This window comes from Vespula vulgaris, chromosome 6, assembly GCF_905475345.1.
Source record: "Vespula vulgaris chromosome 6, iyVesVulg1.1, whole genome shotgun sequence".
NCBI lineage: Eukaryota > Metazoa > Arthropoda > Insecta > Hymenoptera > Vespidae > Vespula > Vespula vulgaris.
Genome location: NC_066591.1, coordinates 1,213,179 through 1,238,857, shown reverse-complemented (window position 1 = coordinate 1,238,857; position 25,679 = coordinate 1,213,179). Strand labels below are relative to the sequence as shown.

General features: G+C 33.1%; 1 protein-coding gene across 2 annotated transcripts in view; it reads right to left on the bottom strand.

Annotated features, from left to right (window-relative positions):
- LOC127064463 (homeobox protein aristaless-like) overlaps positions 1 to 24,073 on the bottom strand; it is a 137,567-nt gene extending 113,494 nt beyond the window's left edge. The window contains exons 1-2 of one of the 2 annotated variants that reach the window (XM_050995552.1): positions 22,944 to 24,073; positions 21,665 to 22,163 (exon numbers count right to left, since the gene is read on the bottom strand). In XM_050995552.1, the coding sequence (XP_050851509.1) occupies positions 21,665 to 21,812 (148 nt within the window). In that variant the 5' untranslated portion in view covers positions 21,813 to 22,163; positions 22,944 to 24,073. Of the gene's footprint in view, positions 1 to 21,664; positions 22,297 to 22,943 lie in introns of those variants that run through there. The other variant, XM_050995553.1, reaches the window with a different exon arrangement.
- Positions 24,074 to 25,679: the final 1,606 nt, after the last annotated feature.

The following is a 25,679-nucleotide window of genomic DNA, read 5'->3' as shown; positions in this document are numbered from 1 at the left end:
ATATTAATATTATTATTATTATTATTATTATTAGAATAGATGATAGTTTGACTATTAAAAAATATTTTATACAGTTCGATTTGAGAATGATGCCTCGTCGAAAAAAAGAAAAAGGAAGAAAAGAAGAAGATATTAACGTCGTTAAAATAGATAATAATTTAACTATCAAAAAATATTTCGTGGATCTGTGAATGTCTCATCGAAAAAAAGAAAAAAAAAGAAAAATAATAAGAAACATTCGTAAACGTTATTCGTTGGTCATCTTATCGAACGTAGATATCTTCGATAAGCGTTTATAATGATACCTTCACAGATTAATGTAACTGATTATATTAAATATGATTGAAAATTAATGACTACGACGACGATCGACGTTATACGATTTTAAAATGACAAATAGTTTTCTGGAGCGTGCAAGAGAAGAAAAAAATTCTATTTTTTACTCTGAACGACAAAGCGAAAGAAACAAAATGAAAAATAGAAAAAAAAAGAAATGACAGAAAGAAAAAGAAAAAAAAAAAAGAAAGAAAGAGAAGAAGAAAATAATGCGTTAACTTGGAAGATAAGAAAATAAAAGCTCGATGCACTCTCGATTCCTCTCACTCCTTTACAAAACACCCCTAACTCCCGCCCCCGCCCACAAACAGCCGCCTTTAATAATATCTCTTTTCGTTTTTACCTCGAACATAGGTATATTTCGATCGAAGATCCGATCTCCCTTTAAAGGCAATTTTCTCCGTTGACGAAAGATCCATTAAGCGATAATTACGAGCGATCACTGCTATGTAATTACGAAGCGTAAGAAAGAAAGAGAGAGAAAGAAAGAGAGGGATTAAGCAAGGCCAGTTGAGATCGAATATTCGAATCGCTTGAAAATAATCGATACTATCCCATAAAAACTCGAAATATTCAATCTTTTTTCCTGTAAAATAAAATCCTGTCTTAACAAAATCGAAACACTAATTTCTATCGAATCAAATAGAAAAATGTCGAATATTGAAAAAGTCAATTAATTCCCCCATGATTTTTCTACTTCTTTTTAACTTTTTCTTATCGATCTTGAATAAAGAAAATTAAATAATAATAATAATAATAATAATAATAATAATAATAATAATAATAATAATAATAATAATATGAAATTTATGATATAACTTATATCGGATAAATAAGTGGATACTTAACAAGGGATCGAACAAAAACCATCGATAAAATGATAAACAAATTTATGATGGGTAAAGTAAAGGAGAATAATATATAGACGCATAAATAAACCTGTATCACGGACTCCCTGTATTTAGGTATGCCGAGTTTTAATTTGCATAGATCGTTATATACATACGTAAATATATATATATATACATATATATATATATATATGTATATATATATATATACCGAAATAGGAGATGAAAATTAATTTGTTTTTTTTTAATTTTTCTTTTTTTAAATTTCCAAAGATCATTTCTAAAGTTAAGAATGTTATAGAAAGAAAGAAAAAAAAAAAAGAAAGAAAAAAGAACAAAAAAAAAATAGGGAAGACCAAACGTCGGCGCAAACAAAGGACAGTCCAGATTAACTTTTAATTGGTTTGCCGGGACCGTGGTGATAATTATCCACGTCCAATCATCGCTTGGCCATCGGCCAAAGCTTTTTGTTTCGTTATTTTTCAGTAGTACGTACACTCTTGGAGCTTGGTTGTACGTCGTGCCGCCGCCACTGCCTTCTCCGTCACTGCCGCCGCCGAAGAATGATCTTTTTGATCTATGGTCGAGCTGTGCTCGCGTATAAGCCAATAAATGTTGTATTTACTATCACAATCGCGTATATGTTTATGTTAGTATACGTATATGTATATATAAACATATATATATATATGTATGTATGTATTTACGTATATATATATATGTATGTATGTATGTATTTATGTTTGTATATATGTCTGCAGAACGAACAGGTAGCACGCGTATGAAAGTCGATACGGTGTGTGTATAGATTATCAGCAGAGTCAGCACTCGACATATAGAAGAGTCATAGCCGGGTAATTAAGGAGGAGCCTCTGATTGGTCCCTCCTAAAAGTACACAATACATACGTATATATATATCGCTACCTACATATGTATGAATCTTGGAATATATCCTACGTTAAACGCGTTGATCAATTGGATATTGGTTTGCTTCGTAGGAAGAAAAAAAAAATAAAAATAAAAAAAAAGGAAAGGAATTATCAAAAGATTTTTTAGGATTATATTTATAGATACAAGAGTATAATAGATATCATTAAAAATTTTTATGAAGCACGAATTCTTTTTTCCTCTCTTTTTCTTTTTCTTTTCCTCGTTCTTCTTCTTCTTCTTCTTCTTCTTCCTTGGCAATAGCGAAATATTAATTTAAAATAAAAAGATTTTTTTTTGTTGGAATTGAGATCGACGTGAGAAAGAACGGAACATGTTTAGGAGTGTTAAATATTTATATATGAATTAGTTATATATAATTGATTAATATTAATTAATAATTTTTGTCTTCTCTTATTTTTTTTTCCTTTTCTACAAACCACAATTTTTCTCTCCTTTTCCATTTCCTAATCGATAATAAAAAAAATTACTGTAAACAAAAGAAATATTCTATATACCTCAAGCATAGTAATCGGGATATATATAGATACTTTTATCTTTGTACAGATAAAACTACCATTATTACCTATCTACAATATACCGAATACTCGAAAATAAAAAAATATATATGAAAACGCTTGTATATATCGTTAATGGGACGACAAAAAGAAGAAGAAGAAGAAGAAAAAAGAAGAAAAACTAAAACGAATAAAAAAAAAAACAAAATAAAAATAAAAATAAAAAAGAAATACGAGGGCGACTCGAAGAGTCCTCGGTGCACGCGATTTACGTTGCCGATGGCTCGCGCATAATACATAACAAATAGACTCATAAAGAGGATCATGTAATCTTCGTTCGCGATCTCTTTGTATATACATACATACATACATACATACATACATATCTATGTACATAAATACTTACATACGTAGGTAGACACATAGATACTTATTTACTTATGCTCGTTTACCTTATACATACATATACATACATACATACATATATATATATATATATATATTATATACATATTTAGGTACATATATAATGTACTGTGCGATCATTTCGGTTCCCTTTGAATCGTAAGTCAACGTTTCGCGTTTTAACTCGCAGCTCTCTACGAATCAGGCTTTAACGCGAGCTAACTTGCGTTCTCCTTGTTCGACGTTTCAGACCGAAGAACCTGATAACGATAATTAATGTTGCCTCGCGTTGTTGATTATCCTGCACGCGATATATGCTAGTGTAAGTATATACCTATACTTACATCTATATACGTACATATATTTACCTACGTACATACCTAACACGTAGACCACTTACTTAGTTACTTACTTACTTACTTACTTACTTACTTACTTACTTACTTACTTATAACGTACACCTTCACTTTCCCTCTCTTCCCCTCTTCCTCCTCCTACACGTTTTCTTCTTTCGGCTATGATCAAAAATGTTTTTTGTAATATTTCTTTTTTATATTCCAAGTATTAATTTCATATTACATTTTCACGATAATCTAATTTCATAGATTCCTTTTCATTTTTCTTCTTCTTCTTCTTCTTCTTTTTGTTTTTCTTTCTTCAAATTCACAGCCAAGTCCGATAGTCGCGAATTTCCGAAAATTTTTCAAGAAAACGGAAGGAGGAGATAAAAGAGAAAGAGAAAGAAAGAGAAATAGAAGAAAAAAAATACGTACGACGAAGTTTCTTTTCCTATACACCTTTTCTTTTTTTCACATTCTCCTCTCTTCATTTCTTTCTCTCAAAAAAAAAAAAATTCGTCGATCGTAACAATCGTTCGTTCTTTCGTATCGACGAACCCGACCGATTTCTTGCTGATTTGTGAATCGAGAAGTATACGCGCGTTACGTTCGATTACGTTTATCCTTTTCCGAACAAGTCGTTTATACCGTTTCGTACCGTTCGATGCAAAATTAATCATGCAAGCTAAAGTTCGGAGAATCCATTAAGAAGGCGCGAGTTCAATGACCCATGAGAGGAGGACACATAGCCATATTGACCGGTAAGGGGGTGGAGGGGGGAGAGGGAGGGGGAGGATTGGCGATATCGTCATTAAGAATCTTAATACGGTGAGACGGAGAAGAGGGTGAGGAGAGAGATAGCGATATATATATATATATACACACACACACACACACACACACACACACACATATATACATACACACATATATATATTTATACACACATACATATATATACACACATATATATACATATATATATAGAGAGAGGGGGAGGGAAAGGGTGAACGCATAGAAGGCAGAGGAAACACACCAATTGGTCGACGTGTGTGTGATTGTTCGCTAAAGCGAAGATAAATCAAAAGTTGTCTGTCTCTTTCGCTCACTCACTCTCATTCTCTCTTCTCTCTCTCTCTCTCTCCTTCTCTTTCTCTTGCTTCTTTCGATCTCTTTCTTTTTTCTCTCTTTCTCTCACTCTTTCTCGATGAATCGCATGTTACGAGTTGACTCAAGACCGATCGATATACCTAGCACCTACGCGTCGTGTTAGTTTTCTATTAGTATTATAAGCGTTCAATTATAAATCTTCTTCTTTGTTTGTTCTTTCTCTCTCTCTCTCTCTCTCTTTCTTTCTTTTCTAATACGCAAAAAAGAATTAGATATATTATAGATCTATGTTTCTTGACACCCGTAAGAAACGATAAGAATATTACATTATAGACTTTCGATGAAATTATTTTCAAACGGCTGAAATTATTTCAAACTTCAGATAGATAAAAAAACAAAAAAAAAAGAGAGAGAGAGAAAATGAGAGAAAGAGAGACGTAATAAAAAGTTTATCGAAAGTAAGAATAACAAATTCGTGAGATTATATAGATATATGTAAAAAGAGAGAAAAAGAGAGAAAGAGAGAGAAAGAGAGTGTGAACATTTCTTTTTTTTCTTCCCTTACGACAAATCCCAGTTGACATGGAAATAATTTTGACAAAGAAAGTTTGAAAAGAAAGTTTGAAAAATGTCCGTCCGGTAAATGAGAGTAGAGATAGATTTATCAGGTAAACGTCTAGACTGTCCGTCGCGTTCTTGTGAAATATTCTCAAATGGAATTCTCGTTTGCTTCATGGCCGATTTACGAGGAGTGCCAACTTTTAGTGGACCATCGCGTAAGTGGACCTTCGAGAAAGAACTCTAATCGTAAGTGCCTCTTCATTGCTGGTGCGTGCACCCGTCCGGTAGATAACTCGGGCTCCTTGATAAAGAGAGAAGAAAGAAAGAAAGAAAAAAGAAAAAAGAAAAAAAGAAAGAAAGAAAGAAAGAAAGAAAGGAGGAAAAGCAAAGGGTGAGAGCACTTTTAACCGATCAGGGCCGTACCAACTAATGGATTCGCTTTAACCACGTGACAACAGATAACCAATGAAGAGAAAATCGTGATTGGCGTTTACTCTTACCCTGTTTCCTTTAACCCTTATCCCAAAGTTCGTTTCTTTTGGAAATTTTCTTCGATAATGATTTATCCGTAAGAGTTTCATCCTTCATCCTCGACAGATCATTCCCGTTAGTAAATCCTTAAGAAAGATTTTAAAGGTATTTCATGTACAATGTTTCAGGTAGTTACTTAGTCTTATGTACTTTACTTATTATCTAATGAAATCCTATTTGATATTTCAAAAGATTAATTACTCGGTTGAATAATTTGTCCACGTCGTAGTTTAATTCGTTTCATCGGAGACTCGTTGAACAAGGAGTTTTCAGCTTGACGTGCGAAATAAAAGAGACGTAAGAATTTGTCAAAGCCTAATACGCTTAGAAAGTTGAACGAAGGTGAATTTATATAAACAATATAAATACGTATATAAATATACCGACGTATACGCGTGTAGGATATAATCGAGGATTAAACGAAGAAGATTAAGACGAAGGATTTCTCTTTTATTTGTATTTATTTCTGTGAATAGGGAGTAGAGATCATAAGTGGAAGAATGAGGGAAGAGAAACTTTTCGAACGAAAACGTTTTGTTTGAAAAAAAAAAAAAGAAAAGAAAAATAACAAAAATGAAGAAATAAAAACAAAGAAGAAGTTCTTATTTGAAAAAGAAAGAAAGAAAAACGATGAAGAAAGAAAAACAAAGAAAAGATTTCGGTCGTCTCGTTGATGAGTCTCGTTAAGAGAATAGACAATTCGTGGAATCCATTAGTAAACACGAGTTTAACACGATCGGTTAGTCGAGTCGTTGTAGATCATTAAGGGATAAATTGGTAGAGAATGTCAGGAGAATGGTCGAGAGGATGGTCAGGAATGTCGAAAGCTCGTCGGTGGCTTCGACATGGATTTTTTGACCGACGGTGGCCGTTCGAGAGCAAAGTGTTTTCCGTAAATTCGGTTAAGATAGGGATAAGGGCCCACCACCGCGCGAACATATCGAATCCGATGATATCGAGAGTGAACGAATCCACCAACTATTCGAGCGTTTAGTGATAAAGTAAAATCGTTCTTCGATTATGGTTAAGTAAATCGAGTGAGCTTCCTTTTTTCTAAAGTATTTGTAAACGATAATACGTAAGTACAAAGTTTATACAAATCGTTGATAAATATATTTAGTTTATTTATATTAATTTAATATTAATTTTATTCATATTAATTTAATATACAGGTAGATATATATATAACGATTTATAATTCGTTATCTCGTAGAATGTATTTGTAGATGATTATTTATAAATTAATTTTCTCTCTCTCTCTGTCTCTGTTTTTCTCTCTCCGTGGAAAAATACAATTTTTTTTTTTCTAATACATAGACACGCTCGTATAAATCATTGAATATATTTTCTATTTGTTTATATTAATTAAATATACAGGTAGGCACGTATAATGATTTATGATTCGTTATCTCGTAAAATATATTCGCAAATGAACATTTATAAATTAATTCTTTTTTGTCTCTCTCTCTCTCTCTCTCTCTTCCTTTTTTTCTCTTTGACACACCAGTTAACTATTTCCACCAGATGAGTATGGAAGGAAGGAAGGAAACTTAAACGATATGAAAGAACTATTAATCTCTCATATCCTCGCTACTTCAGAAGGGAAAGTAGCGAATCATTAAAGGATGGGAAAAAAAAGATAAAAGAAATCGTCGCGGTGCCGGTACCTTTTAAGCTAATCGTCCAACACCTGCGGGCCTATTATAAAATAACAAAAGGATCGTATCGGCCTGGTGCATGTGTCTATTTACCGTGTCATCCGATTCGCATGAGATCGATATTAAAGAACATGAATAACAAACGCTTTTGCTGTCTTACGTTCGGAACTCCTGAAGATAAAATATGATAGGTAAGTGAAATATTGACTTATAAGTACTTACGTACACGAAATAAGTACATGATTTTCGTATTTTGCTTTTTCTTTTTCTTTTTTTTTTTTTATATATACTCTTCTTTCTTTATCGTTTACGAAAAATAAACGAACACGTGTAATCGAGCATTCGATCTGAATAAATAATATTGTAAAATATGATTTCTCGTATAATCTCTATATAATATAATATAATAGAGATCGAAACGGCAGGAAAAATATGTTTGTATATAAGTATAAAAGCATGAGTCGAGTTTCTTTCGTCGTCAAGTGGTGGGACGAAAACAAACAACCGTCTCTCTCGAGCGAATCGCAACCAACAACGAAATTAGTCCACGAGAATCCAAAAGAAACGATCAGGTGCAATTCAGATGAGATCAGGTGGACAGTCGATTTACGAGAGAATAAAAAGAGTGCCAGTATTGGCTCTCTCTCTCTCTCTCTCTCTCTCTCTCTCTCTCTCTCTCTCTCTCTGTATCGTCGATCCATCGAAGCGTCCCGTCGATCCTAACAAAAACTATCTTGCCCGGATCCGATCATTAAACAATCATACGAGCCGGGAAGAAAGTATAATATAGACAGCTGGTACACGTTCCTCTTCTTCTTTTATTATAATTTTTTACACCAAATTCCAACTATAATTAAAGTAAGATTTTCTATTATTTATTTCTCTTTTCTCCTTAAGTAAGATTTCTTTATGTATGAAATACAATCTTTCTTCTTTTTTATCTTTTTTTTTTTTTTTCTTAATCGAGACAAATTTCATTTCCCTCTTTTCTTTTCTTTTCGACTACATTCTTCAGAAAAATTTTCAACTCAAACGAACACAGAAATTTCACATGATTTTCTCCAATTTTCAGTTGTGTTACACCCAGGGTAATTAATTTCTCACGCTCCGAAGCGAACGTATAAGAATAATATAATTTGTATTTTCGAAAACGACACCTAGCCTAGAAACACACACACACACACACACACACATATAGACATGTATATGTAAGCACCTATATCTTCGACATCCATCTCGGATATGGCTACGATGCGAAACGGCGTAAACGAGCGTATGACACTCGGCACTTCAATTATGTTTTCTCGTATTTCTCAGGACACGAGTAATTTCGGGCTGTAATTTCGTCGGTCATTAAGACGCGCACCTGCCGATAATCTGAATAATCTCTTAGCACTCGCGAACATCTGATAGGTATATTACTGTTATATTTAATGACTCCTTCTCTCGTTCTAATGACACCTCGAAAACATATGACCCCTGGAAAAGTGGGTGAACCCTCGAAGAAGAAAAAAAAAAGAAAGAAAAAAGAGAGAAAAAAGAAAGTAAACTTTAAGGAAGGTCGCAAATTCAATTCGTTTTTATTTCAAAAATCTTTTTCTACAAATGTTTATCTTCGAAGGATATTGATTTAAAATTCTTTGACTATTCGTCGTACCTTCTGAACATTTATTTTTTAATATGCCTTCGCAATAGATTAATAATTTATATATTGATTTATCAATATTTTATATCGAGTTATCTTTAATTTATATATCGATTTATCTTTGATTAAATATTGATTTAAAATTCTTCGATTGTTCGTCGTAGCTTCTTAACATTTATTATTTAATATTATTACAGATTAATAAAACAAAGAAAAAAAAGAAAAAAGAAAAAAGAAAAACACAAGAAAGATCAAAGAAAATAATAATTCAATTAGGTCTTTTTAAAAATCAATATTTATCTACTTATTAAACATAATAAATTTTATTTGTACGATGTCGAAAATTCTTTGATTGCTCGTCGTAGCTTCTTAATATTTATTATTTAATATTATTAAAGATTAATAAAAAAGAGAAAAAAAAAGAAAAAAGAAAAATACAAGAAAGATCAAAGAAAATAATAATTCAATTAGGTCTTTTTAAAAATCAATATTTATCTACTTATTAAACATAATAAATTTTATTTGTACGATGTCGAAAATTCTTTGATTACTCGTCATAGCTTCTTAACATTTATTATTTAATATTACTAAAGATTAATAAAAAAAAGAAAAAGAAAAGAAAAATACAAGAAAGATCAAAGAAAATAATAATTCAATTAGATCTTTTTAAAAATCAATATTTATCTACTTATTAAACATAATAAATTTTATTTGTACGATATCGAAAATTCTTTGATTACTCTTCGTAGCTTCTTAACATTTATTATTTAATATTATTAAAGATTAATAAAAAAAAAGAAAGAGAAAAGAAAAATACAAGAAAGATCAAAGAAAATAATAATTCGTTTAGATTTTTTTAAAAATCAATATTCATCTACTTATTAAACATAATAAATTTTATTTGTACGATGTCGGAAGAAAATCGTTTCGTGGATCGACCGGTCGATTAACTTGTAACCGTTTTTCTCTCTCTCTCTCTTTTTTTTTCGAAAGGGGATCAATGGCAGTAGGGACCTTGAACGATCGGTTCGCGCGAGGTTCGTTGACTAATTTCCGGGGCCGTTCGGTTAATTACAAATTTCCGCTTCCACGGATAAGAACTTTAGCTCGCTCCCGGAAATTGAGCAAGGTGAAAGGCACGCGCGAACGAGACGAAGGTCCATCTGAGACGAGAGTCTCTTAAACCGAACAAAAAACCGAACAATGCACTTCGAGGGTATCACTTTACCTCTTGTTTTTTTTTCCTCTCTTTCATTTTTTTTTTTTTTAAGAGGAAAAAAAAATCAATAATGAACTTTTATCACTCCTCCGTTATTCGCGTATCCTCGTATCTCGCGACAATAAAAATGTTTTCTTCATTTAAACGATTCATTGTGTCAAAAAAGAGAAAAGAAAAATAACAAATAAATGAAGCATCGATTAAAAATCTCCCTAGTAGTCAGTTTTTTACGAGGAAATTAATACCAGGGCAGTTGCACCCTTCAACAAGTTATAAAAGGACGTGTTGAGAGGAGGAATCCCCTTAACACTTCCTACCCCTCAAAAAAAAAGGAAAAAAGGAAGGAAATCTTGTCGAAAAAAAAATTAAAAAATAGATACAATTAGAATGTAGGAACAAGAAGAGTCCGATCAAGAGAACTTCAAAACGAAACTATGGAGGATCGAATATCGGATATCTGTAACGTAGACAAACGAGTCTGTTCGGCCCACAGTTATACCCTTTTCTGTTCTGGAGTGGACTCGAGTTTAAAGTTATATGTTCTATATTAATTATGGGAATTCCTAATTGCCATTTGCTCGTGATCGTCCCACTCGTTCTCTTTCTCTTGTGTAAGTATATAAGTAAATAAAAAAGTAAATAAAAAAGTAAATAAATAAGTAAATAAGTAAGTGCATTTAATTCTGCTACGAACGTTCTCTATACGTATATACATAGATGTATGTAAGTACATAGTACTAGTATAGATATAAACATGTAAGTACAAAACTAAACCATCTCTTATTTTCTTCCCTTCCATTCTTGTTTCCCTTTCCACAAACCCTTTGCCCATTCCCTTAGCGAAGGAAAGAGGAACCGGCGGATCCGAGAAGAATTTAACGAGGTGAACATTTTACGTTTGATATTTACACGAGGCCCGCCTTGGGTCTCGTTTTATTGAGTCATATATCAAAGCTTCGGTATGGAAAGAGAAGAGAGAAGAGAAAGAGAGAAAGAGAGAGAGAGAGAGAGAGGAGCACCTACGAAACGAGCCAACAGTTTGCGGGCCCATTCCCTACCCCTCTCCGCTCGGAAAATAGAAAGAAAGATGACTAACAACTGTTCACCTCGGAACGATCATCAACCTCTATAATAATCTTGAAACTTAAGTAGCCACATTAGCCACATTGACTCATCCGTCCTAAAAATTAGAGAGAAGGAACAGACAGATAGACAGAGAGAGAGAGAGAGAGAGAGAGAGAGAGAGAGAGAGAGAGAGAGAGAGATAGAGAAACATCAAACAAGTAGTAGATATCCAAACATTTTCTCCGATATCGTCTCGACTCCTTCGAGACCTTGAAATACTAATGTACGACTAATCTTTTCGTAGAGAGACAGACAGAAAGAGAGAGAGAGAGAGAGAGAGAGGGAGATAAATAAAAATCCATAACCGAGGATCACCTGGAAAATATGGAAGATGTATCTCAGATTTTTTTAACGTTGAACGTTTTCGGATTGAAACGTTTCGAAAAGGGGTTGGCTGTATCTTTCTTTCTTTCTTTTCTTTTTTTTTTTTTCATTTCGTTTAGCCAAGCGCTATGCATTCCAATAAATAACGAAACAAAAGAGAGCTGGAAAGCTACCTTTCCCTCTCTCCCTCCCTCACTCTTTCTTTCTCCCTCTCTCTCTCTCTCTCTCTTTCTCTCTCTGTTACTCCCATCAGCATCTGGTTCGAGACTGCCGCCACCACCGCCGCCATATTTACATCCGATAACGAGCCGCCAGCAGATATTTACATTTTTAATAGCATAAACCCACAGACCGGCCGAGACCGTTCGAATAATATTTCCTCCCACCCCTTTTGACCGCCGAGACCCGATCGCTAGCTCGACTTCAACGCGGACGCCATTTATTAGAGCTAATTGATCGAAAGGGCTCCTCATCTATCCCCCCACCCTCATCTATCCCTCACTCTCCCCCACTATTTCACCTCTCATCCCTATCCCTCAACCTATCTATTTTTCTTTTATTTTTGTTCGTTTCTTTTCCTTTTTATTTTCATCGTTCTCGAATTCCATTTTGTCTGACTGTTTGTCTCTGTCTCTCTTTCTCTCGTCTCGAAAATCTAAACTCGAAATTTCGTTAGAAAAGGAAAAAAAAACTATACGTGGTACCTTATATATTATATATGTATATATGTATATATATATGTATATGTATGTATAAACGTATGTATGTATGTATGTATGTATGTACGTATGTACAAACGGATAGCATATGACGTCGGCCGCCATAACGATAATGATACGCCGTGTTAACAGGTGTATGGGGAAAAAATAATGATAGTTTTAAAGAAATTAAGACACACACACACAAGGGGAGGGGGAGGATCGGTTAAACGTCCACTATTAACGAGAACTCTAAATTTTTTTCTTACTTCATTATTAAAACGGGTTCCCTTGGTTACTTTACTGTTAAGGACAGGAAATTCACGAGATCGTTTATCGTTTATAAGTAAAGTAGATAGGGTAGGTAGACAAGTAAGTAGGTAGGTAGGTAGGTAGGTAGGTAAGTTCAGGGGTTGGATACAATTTATACATAATTATTTCTCGAGATAGGAATTTCGAATTTTCGTTGAGGGCTGATTTTCCATTAGTTAGTTAATAGCAAAGTAAATAACTTAGCAATCTATTCTGGTAAATAAATGAGGGACCGAGTTAATTGGATGGAGTGTTCGAATTCGCAATTAGCGATTAGCAATTACTTCCGTATAATCCAAATGAGGGAGAGATAGAGAAAGGCATTGGAAAAAGTAAGGGGATTGAGGGTAGGAGAAGGTTAAGGGGGATGTAGAAGAGAGAGAAAGAGAGAAAGAGAGAGAGAGAAAGAGAGACGGGATTGTCTCGGATCGACGGAGCGATTAATGAGCCAATCGGCTAATAACACGTCACGCAAGAATACGCGGTAACCGTTTTCAAGTCCCGTCACAGTTTTTTTGAATATTCTTCTTTGTTATTATAGTACTTTACTACCCTGAAGCAGTGAACTTTCTCTCTTTCTCTCTCTCTTTCTGTCTCTCTCTGTTTCTCTTTTTTTCTATCTATATATTTATCTATCTATCTATCGGTTATCGACGTATGTATTTATCTATCTATCTATCTATCTATCTCTATATCTATCTCTATCATTCTCTATCCTTCTCTCTCGTGACCGTTACTACATCATCACTCCCACGAGGATCGTGGCTGGTTAGAAGAAAATTACGACACTTTCGTTTATTGGCCAGTGTAAACTCTATTTCACAATCATGCTAAAGAAGAATTATTTTTCAATAATAACGACCCTCCATCAAGTTATTGGTAATAACTTATAATTTTAATATAGGTTACTTACCACTTACCCCATAGGTAATACTTAGGTACCCGTTATAAGTCAAGATATCGATTACCTTCTGATAAAGAACACACGATACATATATATATATATATATATATATATATATATATATATATATATATATCGAATTTATTTATTATTATGTAAATTGATCAATCTGAAATATATATATATATATATATCTCGGATAATAAGAAGCGAACGAATGAATTTAATAACTCGTGATAAATTTATTTATTTATAATCAATAATAAAACGCGATGATAAATATATAATAAATATTCTTTTAGATGGATTCAGTTGTTTAATCGTAGATAAATCCTTAATTTGACTTCGTCAAAACTCGTTTAACTTCCTTTTAAACAATTAAACAAGTTTAAGCAATTAAACTAGTCCGAACACGTGTGTGTAATTAAACGAGTAAGTACTTAAGTAAATACGTAAGTACTTAAGTACGTACGTAGGTAAGGTATACGGAATACAAATTCGAACTTCTAATCGCTATCATTAGGTATTGTAAAGAAGATAGGTTCGTTAGAATTCGTTAAACGAACGAACGAACGAACGAACGAGAAATAATGGAGAATCCATTTTACTTAGAATTCTTTTTTTCGAATGAGAAAAGGGAGTCATTTTAATTGAAAATGGAACGTTTACCCTATTTCAATCTAACCCTTTTTCATTTGATCGCTATACTAAGTTAACGATATCAATCGAGCGAAGTCGAGTTACTTACTTTACTCGTTTAAACGAGACATCGACGCCATTTATGGAAGAGAGGATCTTGCTTTTAAACGCGTTTCTCTTCTTCTATACGTACAGAATAACAACAAACGTGTGTCTTTATAAAAAAAAGGGGGGAGAGGAAGAGTCACCACAATGACAACAACGACGACGACGAGGATGACGACGACGACGACAATGATGATGATGATGATGATGATGATGATGATGATGATGATGATGATGAAGACGACGATGAAGAAAAAGAAATCAACGAGGAAAAGAAAGAAATAAAAGATCTCACGAAATGTATGTATGTCTATATATATATGTGTGTATGTGTGTGTATATAAGTATATATATATATACATATATATCTTATATATAAATATGTAATATATAATATATATAAATATATAAAAATATATAATATATATATATATATTTGTATATATAAATATTTGTTTATATATATATATTTTTTTTCTCTCTCTCTCTTTGTTTCTTTTTTCTGAATCCAATTTTTGTGGTCTCTTTTTCTCTTCCTTTGCGATGGAGAACAACCACGAATTTCTTGGAAAACGATATACCGGTGCCAAGTGAAATATATATATATATATATATATATATATATATATATATATAAGGTTCGCATGGGATAAAGCTTCGCTAATTGGTGGCGAGGACGAGCGGTGAGCGCCTACACACTGTAACACTGCAACGCGGGCCTCATGGTCCGCGTAATTCCGACTAATTTATTTGATTGCACACCACCATACTCTCCCCTCGGTATCCTCCTCGATGTAATAAGACTTTGCCCCTCCTTTCTTCTCTCTTCCGTATTCTCCGCCGACGCTTCTTACCGGAAAGAGAAAGAATTAGGCTTTCTTATATACTTTATATACCAGTATACTTTCTTATATCGACGAAATCTTAAAAACAAAAAAACCATTTCAACGTCGAATTAACTAAATATTTGTGTTATCAATAATTGTTAATAATCCCAATTACACCGATTTGCAGTGATGGAGTAATTTCGAGAAAGAAAAAGAATAATATCATTCGTCTTCAACGTTCGGAACGTTTCAGATTTTTTATTATTAAAAGAAAAAAATAACAAAAGAAACAATTCGTAAGAAAAAAGAAACGAAAAGGATAGTTGAGAATTTTTCGAAAAAACTAATTTTTTCTTTTTACAACTAAATCATGTTAATGAGATCTTATATATATAAATATATTAGACCGTGCGTTCCCAAAAAAAAAAATATAAAAAAGAACGAAAGAACAATTCGAACTTGGACGACAAAAAAAAAGAGAACAATTGAAACATTTTCGAAAAACTATTTTCTTTAAAATCATTTACATTTTAAATTTCGAAAAACATTTTTCTTTTTTCTATTTCTTACTTTTTACATCGAAAGCATATTAACCATATCTCATTATATATTCAATTGCGGATCTCCCAATACTAGAAAAAAAAAAAAGAAAAAAGAAAAGAAAAGAGAGCACAAAATGTTGTCCATTCTCACCTTCGTGTCCAAATATATTTCTCGTTTATCAAACATTAGTCGAAACTTCGAAAACGATTCGAAGAACTAATCGAATGTCATTTTCCACTTTCGTGCCATTCTCCGTCGTCTCGCCATTTAACCGCAAACCCAAACGTTTTCCAAATTAGTCTCTCTCTCTCTCTCTCTTTCTCTATCTATCTAACAACCCTTAACAAGGATCCAAGAACAGAGGAGAAAGACAGGTAGTTTGGCATCAAGGCCGTTGGCTCTCATCTTGTTACTTTACCACGTGCGTTTTCGATTCTACGCAAATGCGTAGAATATTTACCATACATATTGCCTGCACGTAATCACGATTATAGTTAATGTTAGTTACTTACCTACACAATCCATAGTAAGCACAAACTTAATAACAATGTTGTTTATAGTTTAATACATTACCCTAACTACTACATAGACCCAAGTTAGTTAGCTGAGATTTCAAATACGTTCGATCCTACGGATAACGAGTAAGAAAGAAGAACGAAGAAATAGAATAATAAAACAACGATGAGCGAGAGTGAGAAAGACAGAGAGACAGAAAGAGAGAGAGAGAGAGAGAGAGAGAGAGAGAGAAAGACAAGGGACCAGAGCTAATAAAACACAATTAGCGGCTCTACTTGGCTCGACCAATCAGCTATACGTAAGCGTAAAACCAAACCGTGCAACATTATTTACGGCCCTACTGGCACGTATTGTTGGTTAAACTTCTCTCTCTTTCTCTTTCTCTCTCTCTCTCTCTCTCTCTCACTCTCTTTCTGTCTTTCTCTCTCTCGCGCAATTAGCAACTTCTCGTCGTGTATTACGTAGAACGAGCCTGAGATTTTTCGTTAAGCTTGTAGATTAGATTTTTTAATGCCTCGATCGTCGTCCTCGTTGTCGTCCTCGTTGTCCTCGTCCTCGTTGTCCTTGTCGTCGTTGTCGTCGTCGTTATTGTTCTTTTTAAAAATAAGATCGATTCATCGACCAATTACCACTTCGTAGAGAAAATTAATAATCTTTAATGTAAATATAATAATTGTTTTGATACGATGATAATCGTAAACAACGTGGACCTATATTAAATTTTAATGATTTAAAGGGTTAACGAAATAATAATTTTTATTTGCTTGTTCCTTTTTTCTTTTTTTTTTTTCTCTCTCTTAATTCAAACTTACGTCTCATACAACGACGACAGTATTATTATTAACGGGTTATAAAAGAAATAAAAAAATTATCTTGTTTGACGGATTAAGTAGTACTTAAAGAATATTTATTTCGCGTATGACGATTTTTGAAATTGATGTTTGAAACGATAAAGTATTCTATTCTTTTTCTTTCGTCGAATATACGCACGCATATACTTATATTTTATACGATTATAACTGTGCTATTACTTACGAAAAAAAAAAGGAAGAAAAAATTTTAAAAACTAATTTCTCTAACATTTATCTACTTAATAAATAACATAATACGTACCTATCACTGACTAAAAGAAGAAAAAGAAAAGAGGCAACCGATTATTTTTCTTAATAGTTATATATTTAACAAGTTATATATTATCTATTTTAGGACATACTTGTAATTTTTTTTAATGATATTTCGCAAAATAAAATTTCGTTTTTAATCAATGAATTACTCATTATACGCTTTTCTAAAAATACATCTAATAATAGTATTACTTAAATAAAAAAGGAAAAAGAAAAAAGACGGAAAGAATTAATTTCTTTAGTGGTCAGTTTACCTAACAAAATTATTTCACACACACATACACATACACATACCTATCAGTATACGCCTATTTGTTATCGTTCGTTAAAAAAACATGAACAATCACGTTTCTCGAATAATAGATATATCTGAAATCGTGTAAAAAAAGTTTTTAATGGAACAATCGAAATCGATGACGGCCAAATAACGTTTCACTAATGTCCCTATCTTCTCTCTCTCTCTCTCTCTCTCTCTCTCTCTTTGCAAAGAAAAAAAAAAAAAAAAGAAAAAGAGAACAAAAAAAGAAACTTCAAACCCTTGTTCGCGAAAGGCCATCAAGCACGAAGGTTTTCTCCCTCGAGAGAATCTTGCTTCCCTATTGGCGGAGAAGAAGAAAGAGAGAGACAAAACTATCGTAACTTAGGTACCCCCAATTCTATTACACCCTTCTGTCATGGCCATTTATAGCGTTTAATCGACCAAGCCGCACGTAACATGGCGTCGACGCGATCCAATAGCCTTTCTGCGTTTTCTTCCTCCTTTTCTCTCTCTTTCTCTCTTTTTCGTTACGGATTTGTATACTTTATAATAGAAGGGATAGATAAGTAAAAGAGAGAAAAAGAGAAACAGGAAATTAGATTTGTTCTCGAAACGAATGAAATTTTATTTCACTCGTAAAGAAATATTATAAAATAAATAAATATCGCCTGATCGAGAGAACGAGTTTAAAAAAAAAAAAAAAAGAAAACAGAAAGAGAGACTATCTTTATTTTTGCTAAAATTATCATTAATAACAATAACATTTTAGTTAAGAATTAACGTTTATTAAAAACCATTAAAAAGCCATTAAAAAGCAACGTTTAACGATAGATAATTTGTAAGATAAAAAACCCTTTCGAAAAACAAAAAAAAATAGAAAAAACAATAGATATTGTTATTCGCGAGTTAGTAATGGACGCTGAGTATAATTTCAGTAAACGATACAACCTTCGTTACTCGCTAGTCCGACCTTGAAATTACAAAATGACGAATTCGGATCGAATTAAGATAGGTAAAAGTGAATTTATCGTTGTCCTTGACGTTGATATTTGCTAACGTTAAAATTCATTAAGCGATTAAAAGCGAAAAAAAAAACTTTCGTAGGAGTACGGTCTGCTTACCTAACAATTTTTATTATTCAATATACATTCATTTATTATTCAGTATTTACTATTATATACATTTGGTATATATATTTATATTATGTATATATATATATACACATAAGTGATAATAATAATTCATACAGATCATTAACTATCTATTTAATTCTCTAACGACGAAAGGTGAAAGTGTGTTATTGGCGCGAATACGAAAGCAAAAAGAAAAAAGAGAAAAAAGGAAAAGAAAAATAAAAAAAAATAAAAAAATGTAAAATAAAAAAAAAAGCAAAATTAAAATTCATTTAGAGTAGGTAATTTTATATATCCTTTCAGCGTTAAAAGCGTTCAAACTTATTTCCTTCTTTACGACGATAAAAGATCGATTAACATGATAATATTTCAATTAACGTATTAACGTTACTATAAAGCCAACACATGTTAATGTTCGAGTTTCGAAAGGATAGAAATATACATACGGTTCATCGAAGGCCGCAAACACGTCGATAAGGGAAGTAGATATACTTTGTTGCTGCTTGAAAATTAGTTCGAGTCAAGTGCTATTATTACTCGAGTCTAACTCTTTTTCGATAATTAATACGCGTTCGAACTTGTAGTATACGTTCGCTTTACGTAGGAAGCATACATTGTCATGGTAGTCACTCCTCGTATACGAAGATACGCTTTAGTAATTTGTTAATCGACTGGCTATCTTGTTAATTACCCGATAACACGACGCGATAACGCGAACGTCGAACGAGAATGAGATTCGGTTATCGCCGGACTCGTTTTTTCGGTTTTTTTTTTTCTTCTTATTTTTCTTTTTCTTTTTCTTTTTTCTTTTTTTTTGTCTTTAATTTTATCGCCAACGAGCATATGGTAATTCGCTATTTATATTTATATTTATATGTATATATATGTGTGTGTGTGTGCGTGTGTATGTATATTTTTAGTTTTCATTTTTTCTTTTTTTTTGCTCTTATTCTTTTTCTTGCTCAAAGAAAGACGAAGTAACGCGTTTAACTATCAATCCTTCGTCTTTATCCTAGATATGAAGATATCTACGTTCTTTGAATATCGTATAGTTGTTACAACTAGTTGTAGATTACGTATTACATCTTTTTTTCGCAATTTCAAATCCTCCTCGTTAATCCTTATTCCCACACGCGATAACGATCGATCTACATACGAGATACGTGTTACATTATCTTTCCCCGTGAGATTATTTAAAACGTGATAGCGTTGAAAAAGGGAAAGAGAGAAGGGGACTTTTAATCTGATCAAATGAAATCGATCGTAACGATTAAAAGAAGAAGAGAAAAAAATAAAAAGAGAAAAAGAAAACAAGAAAAAACGAAGACAACAAAAAAGTGAAAGAAAAAAAGTTCAACGATAAACTCGAACTGGATTGAGTAGCGCTCATTAAAAAACTACGATGTAAGATGATTATCCGATAATGATTAGGTATCTATGCGATTTGAAAAAAAAAAAAATAGTAATAATAATAATAATATCTAAACGAAGCGGATAGATATAGATATTTATGAATTAATGAAAGTCGGTACATCGATATTAATGTGCATATAATGCAAGCAGATTATCTCGACGACACTTGTTAACACTGTTAACTTCGTTGCCAGGAGACACAATAACGCTTTGCTTGTTATTTTGATTCGAAATACAAACGATACACAATCGATATATATATATATATATATATATATATATATATATATATCCTATCTTAAGAGAAACAAATTCGTATCTGTCGATTGTAACACGAGAGAAAGATATATATATATATATATATAGAGAGAGAGAGAAAGAGAGAGAGAGAGAGAGAGAGAAATATCAATACTTAGTATAAAATTTAAATCTCACAATAAGAAAGAAATTAATCACCGATTATACGTCGATACAATTTTATCGAATGTAACTCGATATCGAAACACGTTACTTTTATTTTATTTTACTTTTTTTCTTTCTTCCTCCCCTTTTATCTTTTTTTTTTTAAATGTAACACTCAGCTACGTATACGTTCGTAGTCCGTACGTGCGTACGTGTATGTTCGTGAGAAAGAGAAATAAATAAAGAAAGAAAGAAATACAGAAAGAAAGAGAAAGAGAGACAACTAATTCCAACTTAATCGTCGTCTTATCACGATCTACCAACGACTTTTAAATGCTCCTTAATTGACTCCTGTTCTTTATAAGGGTCGAGTGGACCTTCACTATCACGCGGATTCTTCTTGAATCTCGCAAAAGGTACCTACCTAACTATACTCGAGTACTCGATAAAAAAAATGTTCATGTTGTTAGGTAGGTAGGTAGGTAGGTAGGTAGGTAGGTAGGTAGGTAGGTAGGTAGGTAGGTAGGTATATATGTATGTATGTAAGTACTTAGGTAGGTAGGTAGGTAGGTAGGTTGATAGGTAGGTAGGTTGGTATATATGTATGTATAAAACATTCTAGTAAACTGATCGCATTCCAAAAATCCGGATTAGCCGTAATCGGTGTTCCTCATCCGTTAATGGTAATTGTCTCGCGATAGTTGAACAGTGACTTGAGGCGTCTAGTAATGGAAAGAGAATTTTCCTTATATGCTTTCGGAAAGTGAAAAAAGAGGACGGTTATCATTTTCCTTATGTTTTTAGTAACATATATATATATATATATATATATATATATATGTGTGTGTGTGTGTGTGTGTATCTTTTAGAATTTGAATAATATTATGATTCGAATTAATCAAATTATTTTATAATGATATTGTTCGATTTAATAATCCGATTAACCGATATATATAGGTATAAAAATGTAATAATGATAATATTGCGCAGAACGTAGTACCCGAGTTTTCTACTACCTATATATTACGTAGCTACTTACAATCACGTGCAGAGAAGAAATAAGGAAAGGAAAAAAAGAGATACAATGAAAGAACATTCAATATTTACCAGACAAAAAGTCCACATAAACGTGTGTCAACGAGACAAGAGGATCGATAAGTATAAGAAGAAATCGTGTAAATAAATCGATAAATTAGTATCGATAAATCAATATAAAAAGCAAAGGATGGGAGGGACTCACCGTTGATTATTTCTTCCTCGTTCACCGGAAACTCAGCTTCCTCGACATCGACCAGGCTACGTATGCTGAATACACTTTTGGCAACCCTTGTCTTCTGAAGGTCACTGAGACCGTCGGTGGCCCTACGTGGGGTCGTACTGAGATCCATTTTCCGATAACGTAAAAAACTATATTTTTTTCCCGACGTTTTTCAACCCTCCAAACAACAAAACCAACCAACCCACCCTCCTTTTCGGTTCGTTAATTCGTTAATTCGTTCGTTCGTTCGTTGATTCGTTGGTTCGTTGTTCGATCACTTTCTTCCAAAGAAAAAACTAAAATTTACAAAAGATTAAATTTCACTATCCTCGTAGAGTCTCATTCGGCTTGGTTTCCCGCATTACTGTGACCTTTCACACGAACACTCTTATTTCAATTTATACGAAACAATTCTTTCGACGCACTTTTCTCTTCTTTTCTTTTCTTTTTCGTCTATCTTCCTGGTCCTCTTCTCAAGATCCTAAACGAATAAAACGAATCTCGAAATAAATTATATTCTTTACGAAATCTATTTCTTTGGTTATCGAAGAAGTTTCAAGATCGAGTCATTGGATGTAGAGAATATTTATATATATATACAAAAAGAATATGATATTAAAAGAGGATAGAACCGATCGAATCTTCTTTCGTTCTTTGAAATCGATTATTAGTTACAGCTCTCTTTCTCTCTCTCTTTTTCTGTATATATATATATATATATATATATATATATATATATATATATGTTTATAGACATTATGAAATGCGACTGGATTTAAGAAGGGAGAGTGCTTGAAAAAGAAAGAAAGAAAGAGAAAAAGAGAGAGAGAGATAGTACGATTCGATGACGCACGGATCTTTATAGATCGATCGACGGCACCGAATATTTGCTCGAATTTATCAGCTTTGTAGTTCTCACGGATAAGACGACCTCCATTTCCGTTTCAAACGATATATATATATATATATATATATATATTCTTTTTTTTCCTCAACTTTCTCAACTTTACTTCGTATCATTTATGGATAGAGAAAGAGAGAGAGAGAGAGAGAGAGAGAGAGAGTGACATCGAGAATCATTCGATTATCTTCAAATTCCGCGTAAGAGTTCGTTTTTATCATAACAGAAACCAATGCAACTCGTTCTTGAATGATATATATATATATATATATATATATATATCACACATTTCATATTATTCCATACTTCTATCGTAGTTAAAAATCAAGAAAAAAAAAAGAAACAAAAAAGAGAAAAAACCAGAATATTTCTTCTTTTTCTTCTTCTTCTTCTTTCGCAATTGCTTTTCAGATATTCATTCAATCGTCGGTAACATCTTCTTCTTTAATGACGTCTTTTCTTTCGAATTCACATAAGCATTAATTAAAGATTTTATTCGATTAACAACTCATCTCGAGAGAAGTATGTCGATGTATTATACACGGAATGTATCAATTACTCTCTCTCTCTCTTTTATTCAATTCTTTTTTTTTTGTTTCTTTTTCACAACTCTTCCCCCTCCCTTCTTCGTAAGTCCGTCCAGCTGTCTCTTTTTAAACTCGTACACTGATATGTTCACTGATATTTTATTAATCGAAAAAGAATTCTTTTTATTCGAAGGAAGATTTATATATCTTATTTCTTTACGTTTACTTTAATCCGTATATGTGTGCTCGCCGACACGCGATAGTTATCTAACGATCAAATACGAGGAAATCCATCGTTTATACGTTCCTATAAATTAGTATTCGCATATATAATATTCGCGTATGTTTACGTATATATCTGTAAACAGAAAAACTATCGTCGATTCGTTTGTATAAATTTCCAGGTAAATACTTATCACGTTAGAAACATATAAGGAAAAGATCAATGAACTCGTTTAGAACGTGACCTCCCAAACGATTCCTTCCTTTTGTTTACGTTGATCTCTACTTTCACGTTTTTACGTAAGCATTTGAACGATTAATAAGATTTCCAATTATTTCTTAATCGACTTTGTCCTTCATCATTTTTCATCAATCGAATCGGATACACTTCTCGGATCTTTTGTATTTTCCTTTCCATTCTTTTCCTTCTGAATAACATCGATTTATTTAATCATCTTATTCTTCTTTCTTCTTCTTCTTCTTCTTCTTCTTCTTCGTCTTCTGATTATCGTCGTTGCTGTTTTTCTTTCTTTTTCTTTTCTTTTCTTTTCCCTTATTAAATACAACTCGACAAATGTTCTCTACGCTCGCAAAAACGTTCGCGTTTCGTCATCACGAACGTTTACACTTTTCTTCGCGCGCACGTACTTGACTTATCTTTTCATTTAATTTAATACTTAAAAACCAATCGTTTCACGTTCGACGATTCCATTCCAATCGAATTCTTCTTCTTTCTCGTTGATACGAGATATAACGAAAGAAAAAAAAGAGAGAGAGAGAGAGAGAGAGAGAGAAGAAAAACGATGAAACGAGAAAGAAGCACACGAAAAAAGAGAAACAAAATTTGTGGGAAAGAAAAATCAAGGGAGGATGATAGGAAAGTAGAACAAAATAGTATGAAAAGATCGTTGAGTTAATATTCGTTGGGCACGATAATAAAGAAAATATATGTAATAACAAAGTAATTCAATGATTACGTCGATTATGTCAGAACATCACGTTCACTTCCGCGTAACACCACGCGCGTTACACCAGCTTGATACTCTATACTCATGGAAGAAAACTCCTTTCCCCACTCGTCGACGATCCGTGACTCAACTCTTCCGTTCACCGACGACGACGACGACAACGACGACGACGACGACAACAACGACGACAATTACAACGACAACGACGACATTCCGAATACTGTTGTCTCTCTCCGTTCCTCTCTATCTCTCTTTACCACTTCGTCTCTCTTTATTAAACTTTTTTTCAACGAAACGATTTGACAGTCCGATTTTGTAACAGTCCTGTCAAAAACACGTGGTTACTTCACTTCGATAACTTCACCAAACAATCCTTCCTCGTTGGAATCAATTCTGTAGTTAATACAGTTAACAAATATTATATATTATACAATTGAATATTCACCTTGCTCGAATTAACGATCGAATTAAAAACGAATCGATAAGTCGATCGATTTTCTTTTTTCCTTCTCTCTCTCTCTCTCTCTCTGTTTCTCGCGATCAAAGATTCAAAAGAAGTAAAATACAGACAATCTTATTATGAAAGTGACATCTTACTATGAAGTAGAACAAAAAAAAAAAAGATAAAAACCAAAATTAAAAATATATATATATATATCTGTATAAAAAAAAACACATACACACACACACAGGTAAAATCGAGAGAGAATAATATTTTCGTGTATAACGTGGAAAATAACTTTTGCGAGATGGCCAGATACTTTTGTAAAATAGAAAAATTTCAGAGATAACGCGAGCGCGTATGATAAAGAGAGAAAGAAAGAGGAGAAGTCGTATCACAGCCGGCGATGAAAAGGCGAGGCACGGCGGCACACGCGTATCGCGAACTCCTGCTCGGCAATGTGCTCCTTCGTGTTCCCTCCACCACCACGAGGTGCTCGATCGTGTGGTGGCACTCGAGAGGAGGTAGTCTTAGCTAGACCTGAGAGAGAGAGAGAGAGAGAGAGAGAGAGAGAACTTTGGTAGGGTACCAACTAAAGCTGGTGTGGCTCCAGCGCCGCCAAACGAGGCTCCGCCCCTATCAAACAAAATGGAGTCGTACTAATCTACAAGCTCCGCCCACTCAACGATCGTGTGCCACTCTCTTTTAATTCTTTTTTTTTTCGTTCGTTCTTTCTTTCTTTTTTTTTTGTTTCTTTTCGTTCGTTCGTTCGTTGGTTCGTTCGTTGGTTCGTTCGTTGGTTCGTTGGTTCGTTCGTTCGTTCGTTCGTTTGTTCGTTTGTTTCTTGTTTTCTTTCTTGCTTTCTTGATTTCTTTTAGGATGGAGAGAGAAAGAGATTTCTCGAGAAATAATTTCTCTCGTATCGACATTACGCAGG